Source organism: Papaver somniferum, chromosome 1, assembly GCF_003573695.1.
Source record: "Papaver somniferum cultivar HN1 chromosome 1, ASM357369v1, whole genome shotgun sequence".
NCBI lineage: Eukaryota > Viridiplantae > Streptophyta > Magnoliopsida > Ranunculales > Papaveraceae > Papaver > Papaver somniferum.
In genome coordinates, this window is record NC_039358.1 from 109960459 (window position 1) to 109979826 (window position 19368).

General features: G+C 36.7%; 2 protein-coding genes across 4 annotated transcripts; both read right to left on the reverse strand.

The window, feature by feature from the left end:
• Positions 1–5496: 5496 nt before the first annotated feature.
• On the reverse strand, positions 5497–8470 carry LOC113296285. Of its 2 annotated transcripts, none has more exons than XM_026544598.1 (6): positions 7888–8470; positions 6833–6956; positions 6410–6540; positions 6244–6303; positions 6076–6144; positions 5497–5973 (listed from the first exon to the last, which is right to left on the reverse strand). In XM_026544598.1, exons 1-6 carry the CDS (start codon positions 8107–8109, stop codon positions 5902–5904), a joined length of 678 nt encoding a protein of 225 aa, XP_026400383.1. In that variant the 5' UTR covers positions 8110–8470; the 3' UTR covers positions 5497–5901. The 2 variants fall into 2 exon arrangements, with proteins under 2 accessions (XP_026400383.1, XP_026400381.1); XM_026544596.1 differs by having other exon boundaries at positions 6244–6306; positions 7888–8466.
• An 840-nt stretch (positions 8471–9310) lies between these two features.
• On the reverse strand, positions 9311–13185 carry LOC113296292 (NAC domain-containing protein 53-like). 2 transcript variants are annotated; one of them, XM_026544607.1, is made up of 7 exons: positions 13050–13167; positions 12774–12844; positions 12347–12547; positions 11622–11845; positions 11355–11516; positions 10872–11202; positions 9311–10080 (listed from the first exon to the last, which is right to left on the reverse strand). In XM_026544607.1, the coding sequence occupies exons 3-7, from the start codon at positions 12510–12512 to the stop codon at positions 9818–9820; spliced, it is 1146 nt and encodes a 381-aa protein (XP_026400392.1). In that variant the 5' UTR covers positions 12513–12547; positions 12774–12844; positions 13050–13167; the 3' UTR covers positions 9311–9817. The 2 variants fall into 2 exon arrangements, with proteins under 2 accessions (XP_026400392.1, XP_026400388.1); XM_026544603.1 differs by lacking the exon at positions 12774–12844 and having other exon boundaries at positions 13050–13185.
• Between the last annotated feature and the right edge of the window lie 6183 nt (positions 13186–19368).

The window sequence follows — 19368 nt, forward strand, 5'->3', positions numbered from 1 at the left end:
AAGGTGAACAGAAAACTCAACTAATAATCCGGTCTTATACTCCTGAAGAGCAGCCTAGAAATATTAGTCACCTCACAAAATAACCTAACTGATTCACAGAAGAAGTTATTGCCGAATCACAAGAGTCTGAGACAAAGAACTGTTGTGATTAATTTTTATATCTTACCTATCGGAGATGATTCTCGAGTAAATCTTAGATAAGATAAAACTCAATAAAATAGAACAAGTAATATCAAAATATGCAATTACAGAGAAAAAAGTTGGATATGGATTTACGAATCTCAAATGAAGTCTTCAAGTCGTTAACCTAATAATGGTTTTGGAGAAACCTAGGTTAAAATAGAATCGACTCTAGTTTGCAACTAGGACACACGAGCGTGTCGGGATTAGGTTTCCCAGCTGCTAGAGTTCTCCCTTATATAGTCTTTCAAACCAGGGTTGCTTACAATCAAAGCTAAGAAAGTTTAGTAACAAAGCAATTGATATTCACCATTGGATGAACTCCTGATTTAAGATTCAAGCTAAGTTTGCTTAGAAACTAAGCTATTAATCTCCATTGTTAGATGGTATTAGCTTGAAACACACAATTGAAATATATCTATATTTAGATATCTGTACCACAAACGTGTATACCTTGTTGGCTCAGTAATAGCTAACCGAAGTTAGCCATATTAACACTTATAACTTAGCCATATTCATCTAACACTTATAGATCAAATAAGATGATCAATCAATCATGATAGATAACCAAATGAATCTAAATGTTTTTCAAGAGAGTTGTTCAAATGTTCATCATTTCATAGAAGTATATGTGAATCATTTGAAATAAAAGCAGTTTGGTTTGTAATTGTACAAAGTACTTATACAAGAACCAATTCATGAACATAATTCCACGGTTTTGTAAAACTAGTTCACTTATTACATTAAAGTTCCAGGGACTTTAGTTCACAAACGAACCTGAGTTCATGAGTATGCAAATCACACTTATCGATTTTAGAACTTGACCATTGTGTTCGCAAACTGAGTACGCGAACAACAGTTCCGGACTTTGGCTTTGTCCAGCCGTTAGCAAACAAGGTACGTGAAAAACAGTTCCGGACTTGGCCTTTTCTAGCCGTTCGCAAACAGGGTACGCGAACAACAGCTCCGGATCTTTTCACAGGTAAACCCGTTCGCAAACAAGAGTTCCTGAACTAGAACTTCACAGTGCACAAATAAAGTATACATACTGTGATATATCCAGGCATTGGTAGTTTTTCTAAAACTCCCATTTAATCATTGAAAAATCCTTAGAAGACGATAATGGTAATCTTACATATACCACTAGCTTCAAGTAATTTTCAAGTGATTAATCGATCAATACGAAACTTCCCAAGTTGACATCAAATGATTGTCTCACACAAATCATGTAAGATGTTCAAGGTAATTTTCAAATGATCATCTTTGACTTAATATTTAGTTTCCAACAAATAAATTGTCTTCAACTAAAATCGCCAAGTATACGATGAACTTAACTAAAACTAAAAGCTTCCAACAAAAATTTCGAGAAATGGATAAACGAGATAAACTCGGCTCGAAATATCAAATGTGTATAATATAAAAGTCTATATAGCTATACGAATTAGTCCCTTTAGAAGATAGAATAGAATAGGCTTCTGAGTGATAGATAAGTTTTAGTCTCCACATACCTTTTATTGATGAAGTTCCTCCAAGCTTTTCAGTAGATCTTCTTGTTCAATTGGTGAACGCTGTGAAGTCTAAAGCTCAACTACACACTTTTATCCTAACCCGAGACATGGTTATAAGTAGACTAGAAATTAAGTATATAGTTTTGATCAACTAAACTTGGCAAACAAGCTTGAGATAACAACGCTTGCGAGTTTAACCGAGCAGTGCTCTAATAAATAGACATATGAAAGTTGTTTCAAAGTTGAAAATAATCAAAGGATTTATTCTAGGACCTATCCCTTAAACAAGGATCTTTGTTAGGACCAATCCTAAGGATCTCTAGTAGGACTGATCCCTTACCAAGAATTTCTACTACGACCAGTCCTAATAATCACTACTAGAACCTATCCTATGGATCCCTAGAAAAATTGATCCTTCGTTTAACCAAAATAAACATTTTCCGTTTACTATTATCTTAGGGTTTGCATAGATATCGTAAATATAGTTTGATTAATATGGAAAGTTTACAAGAGATCGATATAGTATTTGAACATGTATTAAACTCTTATTACTTAAATGTTCAAGTATTTTCCTTGATCCTCAAGGTGAGATCCCGAATCTCAACATCTTTTAATATTTCGAATCATATGCTTTTCATATCCCAGTGAATAAGCATATCTTTGGTCTCTATATTAGTAAAGTATATGTTATATGCTAGATAATATTAGTTGTCATCCAAGAGATATCTCGGTATATGAGTTGAATTACAGTTGGAATTTTAACAAAACCAAAATAAGCATTTAAATAGTGAAGCTTGTAATTCCTTAAATAGTTGGATATGTTTAGTTTTTCGGATTTGGTAATTCCTTGTTGCTCAAACTACCTTGGTCATTATAAATAGTGAAGCTTGTAATTCTTGCAAACTTATCCCTTAAACACACTGAACTAACTGTTTATGTGGTAAGCCCACTAGATATTATTGTAATACTCGTTTGAGAGGAGAGTATCCTGATTAGGTGAAATCTCTTATGTGCGCTTCGTTTAAAGACTTATGTGGGATCAAAGAAGCTCTAGTAATACCGTTGGTGGGAAATTAAGAATCGTACTGCTATTTGAGTTTTCAATTATTGATTTGATTGACTATCAGTGAAGTTGAACCTTGATAGATCTAGTTTGTTTGTTTCGTGATCCTTATCTTCTGGTATAAGATCACTCGAACTAGTTCATGGATCGTCGATTCAGATCTGATATTTTGATTTAAGATCTGGAGATAGGACTTTTGATCATCCATTGTTAACGTACAAACTATGCTCTGTGTGTGATCAATCATTAGTGAATTTAAGTTGTTTGTGCAGGTATTTTGAAGATTGAAGACTAGAAGATTATCTTTTTCGTATTCTGATCTTTGTGGTAACTTCGTGCACACTTGATTGACTGGGATCCGATAAGAAGATTATCTTTATTAACATCGAGCTTGTTGTATAGATTGGAAATCATCTAGGCATTTCTTTTTGAGATTTACTCTGATATTTTGCGAAATAAAACTGGTTATTTCGGTAATTTTGATCTTAGTTGATCTAACGAGACAAAATGAGTTTATATTGATTAAACAAAAGAACCTTTATACTCAACTTATCTTTGATTAACTTTGTTAATCTGGGAGATTTATAGAGAGGCTACTAGAAAAGGTTAGTCATTTACTGTTTCAGATCACAACCCAAAGGAGTTGAATTGCTGAAGTTTTCACAACAAGTGAATCAACTTGAGATAGTGGACTCTATCTTGGGATTTACGTGTGTAGACCAGATTGGTTGTAGGGATATGGATACTGAAGGAACTGAGTAAATAATAAGTGTTTACTTGGTAGAAGAAGTGTTTACTTGGTCTCAACTATACGAAGTTGTTGTAGTCAACTTGTATAGCGACTTAATTCAAAATTGGACTAGGTTATGTTTTTTGCCTTGCAGTTTTCCTCGTTAACGAAATACTGTTGTGTGCCTTTACTTTATTTTCCAAAATTTTGTGTTTACTTTAATTATTGTTATAGTGTAATAGCACTTGTACGTTAATCAAACACTTGGCTTGATCCCACAGTTTGGTTGGATTTCGAACTTACGCTATATAATAAGTGTATATCTCGTTTAGGTAATCTTCTTGGTAGTTAGTGTATGTATTAGATTACACAAGGTGTGTCTTGCATGGATGATATTGAAAAGATTTTGATGTACTTGGCACCCTCATCATTTCACCCTTTTCTTATGCAGATAGTATTGTAAGTAGTTTGGTGAGTCTCATCCGACACAAGAGAACTTCTCGCCTTCCAAATATGCCAGGAAAAAATTACCACCAGATTTATCTTTCTAAAATCCTTGAAGTGAAAACCACTATCAGTATTAGTACGATCTTGTAATCAAGATGTAACAGATTTCTGAGAGGTATTAACCAAAGCCAATCATGTAACATATAAGACCAAATGACAGCAACAAATGGCATTGCAAAAACATACAAGTTGTTATTTTTTCTTTAGAGTAAAAAAAGACATTTAGTACCTTGAAGGTACGTATATTGATTTAGACGATGTGTCATACAAGAAGAATTTGCTGCAAGCTTCCACAAAAATAATTGACATTCGTAACGAGTATGTAAATATTAGAGACTTGCTAAAAATACATCAGAGTGCATAGTTCTTGGGATATAGAACCCAATTACAATTGAAAGCTTTAACATGTGTAGCATCATCAATTTTCCATATACAAAAAAATTCAACCGATTTTTAACCATCACTCAATGCTATGCCAAACCCACAAGGCCAAGATCCTTTAATCCTTAAGACCATATGAAGAGGGTTGAATTATAAAAATATTTTATAGTCAAAACCTTAACCAACATAGTTTCAGTTTATCAACTGGGAGCCCAATTTTATGCACTCTTCATCTAGTGTGCATATGACATTTTAATCTCCACCACTAATCTAACTTTCAAAGTTATGTAATGAGTGTCGAAATTCTAAACGTGGCTGGTCACTGAGTCATCCATTAACTAATGACTAATCAAATTAACATGTTAATATAGAGTGTGTAAGAAAATGGTCTCCAAAACTAGGCAGACTCCAATTACCAGGACACATCTAGCTGGTTTGACCATACTACTGTCACAACTTACTTCTCTGTTCACAGAGGGAGAGTGTATGTGTTTTTACTATGGTCGAGCCCTCGACCTACCTCACAAACCTCTTACAGTGAAGGGACTCAAGTCAATGAATATTGACCTCTTTGAACTAAAGCAATCATAAATTGGGAACCAGTGAATGAATAGGTGGGGGCACCGACCCGAAACACAAGGAGACAATAGAATGGTAGTACAGAAATTGACATGCGTCACATGCCAGTAAATCAGGATACCAGAAGAAAATTTTCAGCAACAGCAACTTACTTTCTTCCTGTTTATAGAGACAAGGAACAAGATTTGGCTCGAATATGACTTTTGAACCACTGATATCTGTACCCCAATTTCCCCAAACACATCCTGTTGGGGGGGCTCTTCTCCCATTCCAGTAGCTCTTCTCATAAATCCCATCTCTCTTTGCTCCAAGAGACTAGAGAAATTGGGAGGACCCTATGGCTAGTAACCTTTCATTTTCATGGCCCCACCATCCACCCACCACCCCATGATACTTCTACACTTCTATGGCCAGGAAATAGACATCTTTTCTGATTTAACCCGGACATCACATGTGAAGCACTAATTTCACTTACAAAATTACACATAAAAGGTAACAAGAGATTAATCAAGATTGATAGAAATTCATGAAAGAAGAAAGCATGCTAATGAACAATGATGATACTAGTTTGAAAAGAAGATACCGAACTTAAATATACATTCATTCCTTAATTTGATTATTTGATTAAGTTAATCCTTACTCCACCTTCACACTATACTAGAGCAAAACAGAAGCCAACTTCAAGATCTTTTTGCCAGAGATTATTACTACATATCTACACATATAACCAGTAGTCTAGTACTAATACTACTGATACTAAGAGCCCTCGTCATTTCGGCACTACGTTATACCAGAACTCTAAACAACACGCACACATATGTTACACAATGCATTAAAGATATTACTTACTAGATACTAATGGGAAGCAGAAGGTTAAATCAGTAGCAGCACTAAACCTAGATTCGTTAGCACTGATCCAAATATCTCTCTTTCTCTCTTGTTTCTTCAAGAGGTTAGTTACAGACGGTCTTCAGTCTCTTTGCAGCTTGAACAAACCCTGAAATTACCTGCAACTCGTCCAATTGCTGAACAAACAATGGGACAGCAATGAGTTATTCACATTTGGTCATTTCACTTGCCCGCTAAATCAAAACAAGAAAAGCTGTAAATAATTTTGTATAAGGTACCTGTGACATAAAATGCCTTTGAACAACATCCACTAGCTCCTTTTTAGATGGATTTGGAATTGCATCAACCTATCATTGGCAATAAATTAGTAAGGGTACTTTCTTTCGCTTCCCCATATATCACTACAGGCGAAGTTTAAATACTGAAATCAACAATACTAAACTTACTAGGTTGAAGTGCCGCCAATATCTCCACAATGCTGTCATTTCCAGTTTGCTGAGGTCAACCTTCTGCACCACAGGGTTTTAGAAAAGCTCAGCAAAGCAAAACAGAAGACATTACGAACAGAATAGCTTTTACATTCTGGCAGGGAGAGACAAAAATATCATATACCGTTGCACACCGAGCAGGAGAAACAGATCCTTTAGATTGCGACTCATATGAAAAGGTCCGGCTCATGGTCTTTTGAGCAACAGTTTTATGTCGATGCCTCGACCGGTAGGACTTTTGATTGTCATCGGATGCTGGAACGTCAGGAATGTGTAAAAGGAATGAAAAAGATGGATATAAAGAAGCCAGACAAAGAACTTTATGTAATACTTGAAAGACATAATGACAGCTAAAGCAGCATCCTATGTGCATACCATACAACATTTCGATATGATGACGCGCACTTTCAATATTTGTTAGTACGTAAAAGATTAAGCAAACAAATCACTGAGACCCTCAGAGTCTGATTAATCAGCTCTTCGGAGTACGCGATTGTAATAATCAAAGGGGAGAGTAAATAAAATTCAATCAAATAACTGAACTTACCAATATCGAACCCATTCCATATATTCTCACACTCAAGGTCCTCGTCGTCCTCAAGACCAGTTGGAGCTTCAAGGACGCTCAGGGCATTCCTCTGTAGTTTTACTTCTATCCCATTCGTAAGTATCTGAAATAGTGGGACGGACAAATCAAATCAAATCAAAAAAATGGCAAAGTAAAGAAGAAGACAGGTGAAATGGATACAATAACTACCACTGGATTGCATATTAACAAGGTAAAATTTGAAATATGGCAGGATAAGAATACTTAGAAACTCAACACTGGATAGAAGAAACTTTCATCCTATTTCAAACCAAAACTGCCAAAATCATCACCAACAGAATATAATCGCAGGAAGAACCAAACCAAGCATAGAATAAACCTGAAGGAAAGTTAGAATCTTATAATATGATCTGGCCATTTTAGCCAAGGAAAACCCTTGCTTAACTGAGTTATTGAACTACATATTGATCCCACAAAATCATATTAGAACACAATCAGTTCAGCATACTATTAGCAAGATACATGATATTCAGAGAGAACTTTAGTAAACATAGTGATCTCTAAGATCAAAAATACAAATTAAGAGACCAACAATTTTTTCTTAACAAAATCTCATCCAGTTATACACCAATTACATCCTCTAAGGGAAACCCTATAAACACAAAGAATAAGTCATATGACATCAATAGATACCCTAGAAGTTTCTAAAGAATGAAAAAGAAGACATCAAAACAACATAAACACCAAATCCAATCAAAATTCATTCCATTAATTCATAATTCCACATCAAATTTTCAGCCGCCATTACTAGAAAACAGAATAAATTCAAACCATTAATTCAAGATCCGTAGATATAAATATATATGCAATGCAAACAAATCTCAAATTCCGTAAATAGTACACCAACAAGTAAAAATTCAGTCTCAAAACTCCACCAATTGACTTTAACCCATAAAAAAAGATCAATAATTCATACTCTGCATTATTAACACAACAATATTCACTACAGAACACTGTTTAATCTAGAATTAATGAGTTGAAACAAAGAAATTTACCAGCCAATGCCAACCACCAAGTCCAACAGCTTTCTTGACAACTCCTTGAAGACCAACAAGAACTGATTTAGTTCTGTTATTACCAGTAACAACAACTTTAGTATGTCTTGGTAATACAGCCAAGTCATCTTCACTACTATATCCTCCTCCTCCTCCTCCTCCATAGCTCTGTAATTGTGATGGAAACCCACCACCACCGTTTACAACACTCTCCATAAGCATTTCTTAACCAACTCTAATTTCAAAAAAACTAACTATAAATGATTAATTAATAAATTTATGAATTATAAAAAAAAGTAGTTAAAATTCTGTCAGATCTTATGATAAGATCATACATTTGATGATCAAAAATAATTTATTAAAAAATCATGATTTTTTATTTCTAAAAATGGGTTTCTGGGATTCAAGAATAATTCAGGGAATTTCAACTAAAATAGAGGGAAAGTGGTGTGAGTAGAAGAAAATAAGAGAAATGAGAGTGAGTGTGTGTTTTTTTTGCCTTTCTCTTTTACAACTCTGTTGCTCTTAATCCCGACGACCTTAACTGGACCAATAATCAGTCAACACGTACTCGTCATTCTTTCGGTACATCACTTCAGTAGCAGTTATTAGACTTTTAGAGAGAGAAAGACATAAAGAGCGTGAAGTTTTTCGCGTAGTGGTTTTGCTGTAATGACTCATATACCCTTGTAGTTATTTTAAAATGACTTGTCTGCAAGGAGAATTTAATTTGACTATAGTGACCTAACATGATAGTGACAATTGTTACGTTCGTACTAGTAGGTCCCGTGACTTTGTTGGTGATTAACTGGATGTAAGTAGGGTATTGTCGTAACCAGACCAAAGTATGATTTCCCGCAATTTTAGATTAAAAAAATAGACAGTAATAAAAGTTTTTCCCGCGCTATATCCTATTTCCCGCCTTTTAAGTGGGGTCGGAAATTCCCGCGTACCTTTTAGATCTAGAGAGAGAAGATAGAGACCGTGGAAATAATCCATGGTGTAACTGTGTCAGATGAATGGTTGTCCGTCAGCAACTACACTTGCACAGTGACAGAGCTTATGGGCCGCAAAAACGGCGAGCCCCTAGGGGTTTATCATTCCAGATCTAGAGTCTGGAATGTGGGTGCACGCCATATAGTGGTGTAAAGAAGTAGGGGATAGAAATGGTGAATTTCTAGCACGGCCGGAAAAATAATAGGATCCTCACAGTAAGAATTGAGTGTCTGATGCTTTTACTAGCAAGCTTGTCCTTTTAACAAAATCATTATCAATCGATATTTAAAGCTAAAATCCATTTTCTTAAAGAAAGCATATGTAGAAGTTTCCTTCCGTCACAGTTAACATCACGCTGTTATTCGGCTGTACTTACGGAGCTATAAATCCAAAACACGGGACATAATTGTGCTTTTGATGACAAACCTTGAATCAAAAGGAGCTAGTAAAGACATGAAATTACATCACGAAATACAGTCTCAGTCTCAGCAGGGATTTTTTTTTACAGTAACACACAAAATTGCCTCGGCTATCTATCATTCATGTTTACAAATAAAAAGTTCACTAACAAGTTCACCAAAATTTACGGACCCTACCCACCACCCCAGTGGTCAGTCAGGCTAATCCCTCATCTGAAAGCTCCACTTTGCAGCTATTCACTACACCTTCTACACCGGTCGAATCCTTGATTCATTTGGAAAACTTGAGAAGTCTTGTTATTGTGTAAAATACCAAAATGTAATCTCTGCACACTATTAGTACACTCAGACTGAACTACATGACAAAGACATGATGGATTCGTGTCAATACTCTAATGTTTTAGCTCCCAGAAGTCAGGGATATATATCATAAGACCTATCTACAAAAGTGTAACTAAGGTATCATCACAGCATATTCATGTGAAGTTTGTGGCGTGCTGGCGGAGCATGAGAAACTAGCAGGATATGAAGCACAAATACTTCTTCCTAAGTTTTGCTATCCTACTCCTGCTGCGCCTCCTACCAGCCACATCATCTTTGTTTTCCGATGAAGTAGGTGAAGCTGCTGCTCTAACACTACCATTTGAATTGGATGACGAGGACGATGCCACTTCATCTTGTGATGAATTTGTTAGCTCATTCACATCGCGGTCGCCTGCAGTCTGTCTATTTCGAGCATCCTCTAACGCCTCTGTATCCAGAAGTTGCTGCTCAGCACCTAACAAAGCACGAAACAGAACAAAAAAAATGAATCATTCCCCATCTGAAAGTACTTGTTTACTGCTTCCTCTGAGAATTTATTGTGTGAAAACAATTGGACTGTGAGAGATGCATCAACAATTATTATCCAGATTTCCACAAATACTATAACACGAATCCAGCAAAGGCTACCACTGAAGAATTTTTAATTTTTAGCCTTAACATTAATCAAAAAAGAAAAAAAAATTATACCATTGACCAGTGTCTATTGCCTATTAGGAAGAATCTTCCACCAGTGTGACAAGTTATTTCTTTGGCATATAAAAGCAAGAAGCCGAGAAAAAACTAGACCTACTTGGAATCTAATGAAAAGAGACATTGATATATGATGTATCTATACAGCTAAAACAGGGAGTCTAGCCCAAAACCTATGCTGGCTAAAAAAAAAAGTCTGCCACAAAATTGTCCACATGAAAGGAATTTAAGGCAGATGGTTATGACTTTCAAAATGCTAATCTTGAAACGGAATCGTAGATGGGATATGGTTAATCCAGCCTCAGTAAGTCAGTGGCATGGTGTTATATAGACATCAGGTCCCCAATAACTATTGCACATCAGCTAACCAGAACAAAGACATAAATGGTGAGGTTGCACCCCTACTTAATATGTGCATAACACCATGCCACTGACTTATTGGACACAAATTGTGAGACCATACCAGTACTTATAAGTGACACGCCCAACATGGTCAGTACCTCAAGGGTTAAATATACAAAAGGCAACGGAACATAAATAGGTCGGTAGACCTACCTGAAGAATCCCCTCTGACAGCCGCATTAACTGGTCTGAGTAATCCAGAAATATTATCTGTGTGATTCCTCTGCGTATCCAGATCATTATCCATATCCCGCAACAAAGCTGATGAATCGAAGTAGTCGAAGTGTTCAGATGACGCCAGAGTCGAACATATTGAATTTTCTGAACTGGAAAAAGACGATTCTAATGGATCATTGAGGTCTTCCAATTCCAAGTAATCTCCCATAGAAAAGTCATAGATCTCATTGTCATGAATGGAGTTAGCAGGAATTGGTTGTCTGTCAGACACTTTCGTAGGGTCATGCTTCTCATTCTTACTGATCACCTGGATTGATAATATTAACAAACGGAGAACAGTAAAAAATCCAGGCAGTAGGCATATGAAGACTGGAAAGCAAAGAAGAATAACTAAAACAAGCTGAAAATGACCTTCCAAAGCAGTTCTAGAATGGCAGAAACACATGGAAGTTCACGAACCTGACACTTGATGGTAGGATGTTTTAAGTTGGGATCTAATTCCGTCGAATTAAGCAACGCATTGTTGTCAATGCCATCGCACCCGCCAGAACCATGTTGTTCTTCCTTGTTGCTTGGACTCTGACCTCGCTTTGTAAAAACTCTACAAAGTGAACTGGAATTCTACCAAACAATGATTGCTAACAAATCAGACCAAGTTGTTTGGGAGTTACCAAAAAGAAAATTGACAGCTTTCAGGTGCATGAAAGGTTTATAAGGCTTACACACCCCTTCTTTATTGATTTCAAGGAGTCTCTTCTGCTGTATTCTGTATGCATGCATCATCCAGTTAGTTTTTTCCCCATCAGGAGCTTGGCCACTGAAGAACTGGAGAGTACTTCTTGAACCAATGGTGGGACTATCTGTATGTATTTCGCACTCCTCCTCAGCCTCCATCCAGTATCCAGTTTCAGAAGCTTTAAGATCCCACGAATGCAAGTACCAAATGCTATCTGTGCACATTACTACTCAATAAGCAGAGTTCCAAACTAGTAAGAAGATTCTAAATGTTATAACGTATTACTAAAATAATGAATGCATTATTGAACACAAATAAACTGGACTTACTATGAAAGATTTACCACTACGAAAACGCAAATCCTATCAGTGGTAAATTTTTCAAATCCATGAAATGTTGTGTATAATGAACACAATACCTTAAAGATTTTTCACATAATGTCAAAAACCCATAAAAGATATCTAGTATGTTACACAAGAATAAACCACTAAGAAAAATTGAAACGATGTTCAGTCAAATGGATGCAAATCAAACCCTTTAGGCCTCTACCCCTGTATTGTTTGATAAAAGCATGAGCGAATACAATAAGAGTAAGACACTAGACTCATGCTAATCACACTTGCATGAGTTCATGTAGATGCCAAAATCCCATAGAGTTGTGTAGGTAAAAGCAGAAACATATTTTTTGAGAAGAGTAAGACCAATTAAACCTTACCATTCAATAACCATGGCAAATCAAGGTAAGGGTTTATTTCAGTATTTACGTTAGCCGGGATAGGATCCCCACATATCATTCTCTCCAAACACATAACTAGCAGCTCTCCAGGCCAACATAAACCAATATCTTCAGTTGTAGGAGAGAAAGGTGCAGATGGACACATTTTATAATCCCCAAGTTAGAATTATTGGTGCTTCCCTGTACAATGTCACACCAATAGATAGGTCAGTCGATCCAAGAAACTATAACCCTTGATCCAAATAAACACAACATCAGAAATCCAACAAGTACAAACTTATAAAAACAAAATTTGCATTTTTGAAGGTTTCTAAGCTCTATCTTTAACAAAAATGATTTTTATTATTCTGAGAAATCTCAAAAATAGCCTTATTCTAAGAATTCAACTAACAAAGAATACCAATACCAGTAAATGAATTGGATTAAACATGCAGGGAATCAGAATCAAAGAATCCCCCAAAACTGAGTTCTTGGAATCTACATCCAAATTTAACAAATCTGATAAAGAAATACCCAAGTCAAAGAATCAAGAAATCAAAAAAGATCATCAAATTTCTAATTTAGGGTTTGATTTACCAAACTAATCCATGCAATAGCTAATTCAATCCATTCTTAGTATAAACACAAGAAAATCATTCAGATAAGAAACAAGTTTCACGAAATGTAAGTAGCTCAATTTCACCTTATGTGTAGGGTTTTTGGAATTGGGCAATTTCTTGATCCTCAGCTTCGTCTTTCTTCTACTGAATTTTACTTACGTGACTGTTGTCTGATGGTTTTTCTTGGAGTGGTTAAATTGGGTATGTTTTTGTAGTAATTTTAAGGCAACTTCATTATTTGTTTGTGGTTAACGCTACTAAGTTTACCCCTGGTTAGATTTTAACCCGCACACAATTAAGCATCATTCGCCTGATTGGCACATTTGGTTCATTCTGACCTGTTCTAGTGCTACTGATATCCTGTAGTACGAGTATAACTACCACCATACTCCGTACATTGAATCTGAACTAGAGAGTATTAGAGCAACCACAGTCACGACCAAATTTGGGTACTAAACCCAAATTTGGTCCCAGAAAGTATCGCAGTGGTGAGGAGTAAACCCAAATTTAGTCGCCAAATTTAGGGTTTGAGACCAAATGTGGTCGTCGGCCCAGACTAAAAAAGATATAGTGGGACGGAAGTATTAGGAGCGTATGATACCAGGCGTAAGTTTAATCACCGTATACAATCAGGCGAGCATATAATCACCGTATGAGTCAGGCGCATGTATAAACTCCGCCCCCTTCAAACGCGTCAGACGATGTTAATACTTACGCCTGAAATGGGACGGATGTATAAAGGGCGTATGAATGAGGCGCAGTTATAAAAAACGTCTGGGTTGGGCGCATGTATTGTGAGCGTCTGTGTCTAGGCGTATTTTTAATGTACGTCTGGTATGGGCGTAACTTTAATGTACGTCTGGGCGAGGCGTATCTTTAATGTACGTTTGTTAGCAGGCGTAATGTAGGGGAGCTGACCTTTGGGATTCTCCAAAAGATGATGAAATGCAGACTAAAGAGGATTGCAATCTGAAGCAGTTGAAGTTAGGTCACAGTGGTGCATCATTAGGAGGAATACATGGTCCCCTACCCTTCATCGTTCGTTGCTTTCTAAAACGAGAAACATATAATCATCTCTCTTTTTTACTTAATTAAACCTATAGAGGCATATCTCCGTACAATCCCAAAGGTCAGCTCCCCAAATTTGGGCACGCCCCATTCAGACGTTCCTTCTATAAACGCCCCAATCAAACGCATCTTGTATAAACGTCTCACCCAGACGCATAAGCCATTAACGCCCGAAACATACGCACTTTATATCTCCGTATGAATGGGACGCACTTTTAATCCCCGTCCCTGTAGACGCACTTTCCATCCCCGTCCCATATCCGGCGTTAATTATACCTACGCCTCAATCAAACGCGCATTATACCTACGTTTCACTCAAACGCATAATATAAAGCCGCCTAATCAACAAACGTGAATATAATTTCCGTCTGACATCGGGCGTGTGTATAAGTTACGCTTCACCAAATTTGGTGTTCTACCACTGCGCTTGAACACCCAGAATACCAAATTTTTTTGGTTTTTAGTCTTACTTTTGGTATTTGGTCCGTCTCATGGCTGTGGTTGCTCTTAGACTGTAGTAGTAGACTAGTGGTAAAAATGGGTTGTTGCTAGAAAAGAAATAAAAGTCTTACTGAAGGAAAGATTTTTGGTGATAAATATGAAAATGGTATTTTATGAATTTCTTTTTTAAATAACAAAATATATTACTGAGAAGAGACTATTAGTATGTAGATTCTGACTCTTGTGAAATCAACTCAGATTAATTTCGTCAAAATCCAATGTTTATCATTTTGATTCTAAAATAGGAAATGAAGATATAATAATCACATGTGTATACGGAGCAGCTAAAGCAGATGAAAAAATCGAACAATGTACATATATTTTGGAATTCGCGCAACAAATAAACAAGCCATGGGTTCTATTAGGCGACCTAAATGTAATATTAGACCCAGATGAGAAACTGGGTGGAAATAAAGCTGGCTCCAACATCAGTAAATCTTTCGTCATCGACACTATCGACACATTGGGCTTACAAGATGCGGGGTACGAAGGATCGCCTTTCACCTGGTCAAACAACCGAAAGGGGGAGGCAAACATCTGCGAACGAATCGTCAGAGCGCTAACTACATTCCTGTGGTCCCAGAAATTTTCGGATACCAAGGTAACTCACCTCCCAAGGATAGGTTTTGATCATACGCCTATTTTATTGAATTCAAACCCAGAAAAATATAGGATCCAGAAACCGTTTAGATGTCTTCGATCCTGGTTAACTCATCCTACTCTACCTACGGTAGTTGATACATCTTGGAAATTACACTCCGCAAATTCCAACGAGTCATCATTCACTGGGCTTCTAAAGTTACTCTCCTCCGACTTAGCCCATTGGAACACTAATATCTTTGGGAACATATACAAAAACATCAAATATTTAAACAATAAAATTGATTCTATTCATAGATCTGGAAATATATCTAAACAAATAGACACTCTAAAAAATCTTCAAGAGGAGTTAGGAAAATGGTACAAAATAAAAAATGATTATTACCATCAACTTTCCAGGGATAAGTTCTTCAAAGAATATGATCAGAACACAGAATATTTCCATGCCTCCGTCTCAAATAGAAAAAGAATCAATGCGATAAACTCTCTTAGAGAACCCTCTGGGCTATGCATCTCAGATAGAGGTCAAATCAACTCTCTGTTGGTTAAACACTTCCAACAAATAAGCTCGTCCCAAAACAACATCTTTGATTTTGATCTATCTACCATCATAACTCCTTGCATCAGTATCGAAGAAAATGCATCCTTATCTACAATCCCCACTAAAGAAGAAATTCGACTCACCCTCTCCAATATGAACCAATGGGGGCCCAGGTCCAGATGGCTTCCAGCCAGGATTCTTTAAAGTTAACTGGGACATTCTGGGAAATGATATCATCGACACGGTCCAAGAGTTATTTCGTTCGTCCAATCTCGACAAAGATCTCAATCATTCTTTCATAACCCTAATCCCAAAATTATCCAGCCCACAAACCCTGGGGGATTTCAGACCTATTAACCTGAGTAATACCATTTATAAAATCATCTCAAAATTTTTAGCTAATAGACTAAAACCCCTGCTCGGTAAAATAATTTCCCCTAATCAATTGGCTTTCCTCCCTGGTCGACAAATCACAGACAACATCATCATTGCTCATGAACTTATCCACTCGATGAAAACTTCTAAGAAAAAGAAGGGTTTCCTAGCGTTAAAACTAGACCTATCAAAAGATTTTAATAGAGTCGAGTGGAACTTTATTGAGAAAGTCCTATTGGCTCTTGGGTTTTCGGAATTCTGGACAAATCTCGTTCTTCAATACATCTCAACAGCCTCCTTTTCAATCCTTCTAAATGGAATCCCGGGGCCATCTTTTAATACTTCTAGGGGACTAAGACAAGGTGACCCTTTATCACCTTACCTCTTCCTAGTTTGCATGGAAATTCTCTCTAGACTCCTTGAAAAGGCAATAGAAGACAAGAGAATATATGGATTCCAGATAAATAAAGAGGCGTCAAATATCTCTCACCTCTTCTTTGCAGATGACTGTTTTTTATTCACAAAAGCAGATCTGGGGGAAGCGAAAATCCTTTTGGAAATATTACAGTTATTCGGGAATATCACAGGACAAATGGTTAACCTACAAAAATGCAGTGTCTATTTCAGCCCAAAAATTCATCCAAAACATGGAAAAATAATTGCAAGAATTTTAAAGGTCCCGCTGATGACCAAAAATGATAGGTACCTGGGTACACCGCTTTTCTTCGACAAAAACCGAAAAGCCAAATTTCAACCGCTGATACAACGTTACTACTCTACATTACAAGGTTGGAAATCGAAACTACTATCTCAATCAGGGAGGACTGTTTTGATAAAATCTATACTTCAATCCTACCCAACTTATCAAATGCAAGTCCTCGCCCTGCCGAAAACAACTCTGGATCAGCTTGACCGTATTCAGAGAAACTTCTGGTGGAAAAAAGATGGACAAAAAATACAAGGAGGATTTATAAGGGCTTGGAAAAGTATATGTAAACCCGTTTCTCAAGGTGTTTTAGGAATTAAAAATCCCCATCAATTTAACTTATCCCTTCTTACCAAGCTTGCAAGCAGACTAGTCACTGAACAAGACCAATTATGGGTCAAACTGTTAAAAGCAAAATATTTCTCAAATTCCCACCCCCTAGAAAAATCTAGAACTTCGAATCTCTCGTGGATTTGGACCAGCATTCAGAAAGGGTTAGAGTTAATAAAGGGAAATTATATCTGACAAGTCAAAAATGGTGCTTCGGTGAAAATATGGGAAGACAGATGGATCCCTAACACGGAGATAATCCAAAAAATCCCCAACAGTCAGGAGCAGGCACCAACAAGAGTTCAAGAACTAATTACGGATCAGAATAGATGGGATCAAGAAAAGCTAGACCAATTCTTCTACCCAGAGGATAAGGGGAAAATCCAAGCTTTAAATCCTAGAAACCATGAGCAAGACATCATCAGATGGAGACATCATCAATCAGGAAAATTCTCCGCCAAAAATGTTTATACCTTTCTAGCCAATCAGGATCTCGACAATAATGATAACCCTGATTTCCCATGGAGCAAGATCTGGAATATACAAGCCATCCCTAGAATTTGACTTTTCATATGGAAATTAGTGCAAAAGGCCCTCCCAACGTCGGCTAGATTAGGCGCTCACAATACGGAAATTGACCCGATTTGTCATCTATGTAACAATCAAGTGCAAGAAACGGAGGTTCATCTTTTCTGCGAGTGTTCCTTTGCAAGAGCAGTTTGGTTTGGTCTTTCTCTACACAATATAATCAATAGAGACTCTCCCAACATTGTTATTGATTGGGTTATATTGTGGATTACTGAAGCAGATCTGAATCATTTTCAGGTAAAAATATCAACCACACTTTGGTTCATTTGGAGATATAGATGTTCCGTTGTTTTGAGAAAATCCACCCAGACCCAGTCAGCTTACTAGGACAAATAAATAATTTTCTTAACTCCTCCCCGTCGAATATACTACAAAGTAATAAAGAGAATCAAAAGAAAATATCAACCAACGATTCTTGGTCCAACCTGCATTCAGACTGGGTTATATTCATTGATGTTTCGTACAAGAAAGAAGACTCTTTGATGGGATACGCTTTCATCTTGTACTCTATAGATGAAGAGGCATTCATGCACCTTTCGGCGGGTTCAGAGTGGGCAACATCATCTTTTCATGCAGAAGCAAAATCCTTGCTGAAGGCGATTACATGGTTAAAATATAATATCTTATCAAGTGTGGCTATTGTAACTGACTGTAAAGCCTTGGCAGACAACTTAAACAAGGTTACCTCAGAATCTCTGTGGTCGGCAGAAAATTTCTTGCAGGAAATAAGGATTATCTTGGAAGAATTACCCCAAGCTAAAGTGAAATTTATATGGAGAAAAAACAACAACGCAGCGGATTACATTGCCAAGGAAGCAGGAATCAAAAGGCTACAACACATGTCAGAAAACCTAAACCAACGAGTTCACAAGTCTAGCATCGATTCTAATTCGTTTGATAAAAATGATTATGTAAATATGTTGTATTACATTTGCTAGTTTTAATATATGATATTTTCCATCAAAAAAAATAACTCAGATTAAGTTGTCCATCCGATGATTGAATCTGTATGATTATCTTCTTCCGAAAAATATATAGAGGTGAAGTTCATATTACATATCTCATAAGCTTGACAGTGTCAAAAGCTATTGTTGGAATTAAAAAATAAGGTGTATCAGTAAACCTTAAAGTCTGTTGAAAATTTTGAGATTTTTTTCTTCCTTTTCTAGCCAGAAGGTCAGCAGCTTTGTTTGATCTTCTATCCACAAAATAAAAGCCCCCAAAAGAGACCAGTTGGCCTGCCATCTTCTTAACTTCATCTAATATTGCTACACATTGCCATTCGATTGTGGTTTATTTGCCTGGTAAATACTTAATAGTTGTTTGGTTGTCTCCTTCGATGGCCAGATTTGCAGATTGTTTGTGATGGACCAACTTGTAGTCTACAGTAAGGCTACAGCTTCTGCTTCTTCTGCTGACGCAGTCCTGTAACTACCCATTCCTGCTCCTTTGAAGGTACATGTCCAATTTCGTAAGATGAAACCAAAAACAGCATTAGTGTTAGCCGATATCCAAGATGCATCATTGTTTAGTTTATTAAAATTTACACTTGGAAGTGTCCAGTAAAGCTGATGTTGTACTCTGTTTCTACATTGCAATAATATTGTGGTTTGTGTTGTTGGATGCCAATACTCATAGTGTCTTGATATGTCTAATGCCAACTTATCTAGGTTTCCTATTTTGTTCTCAAAAA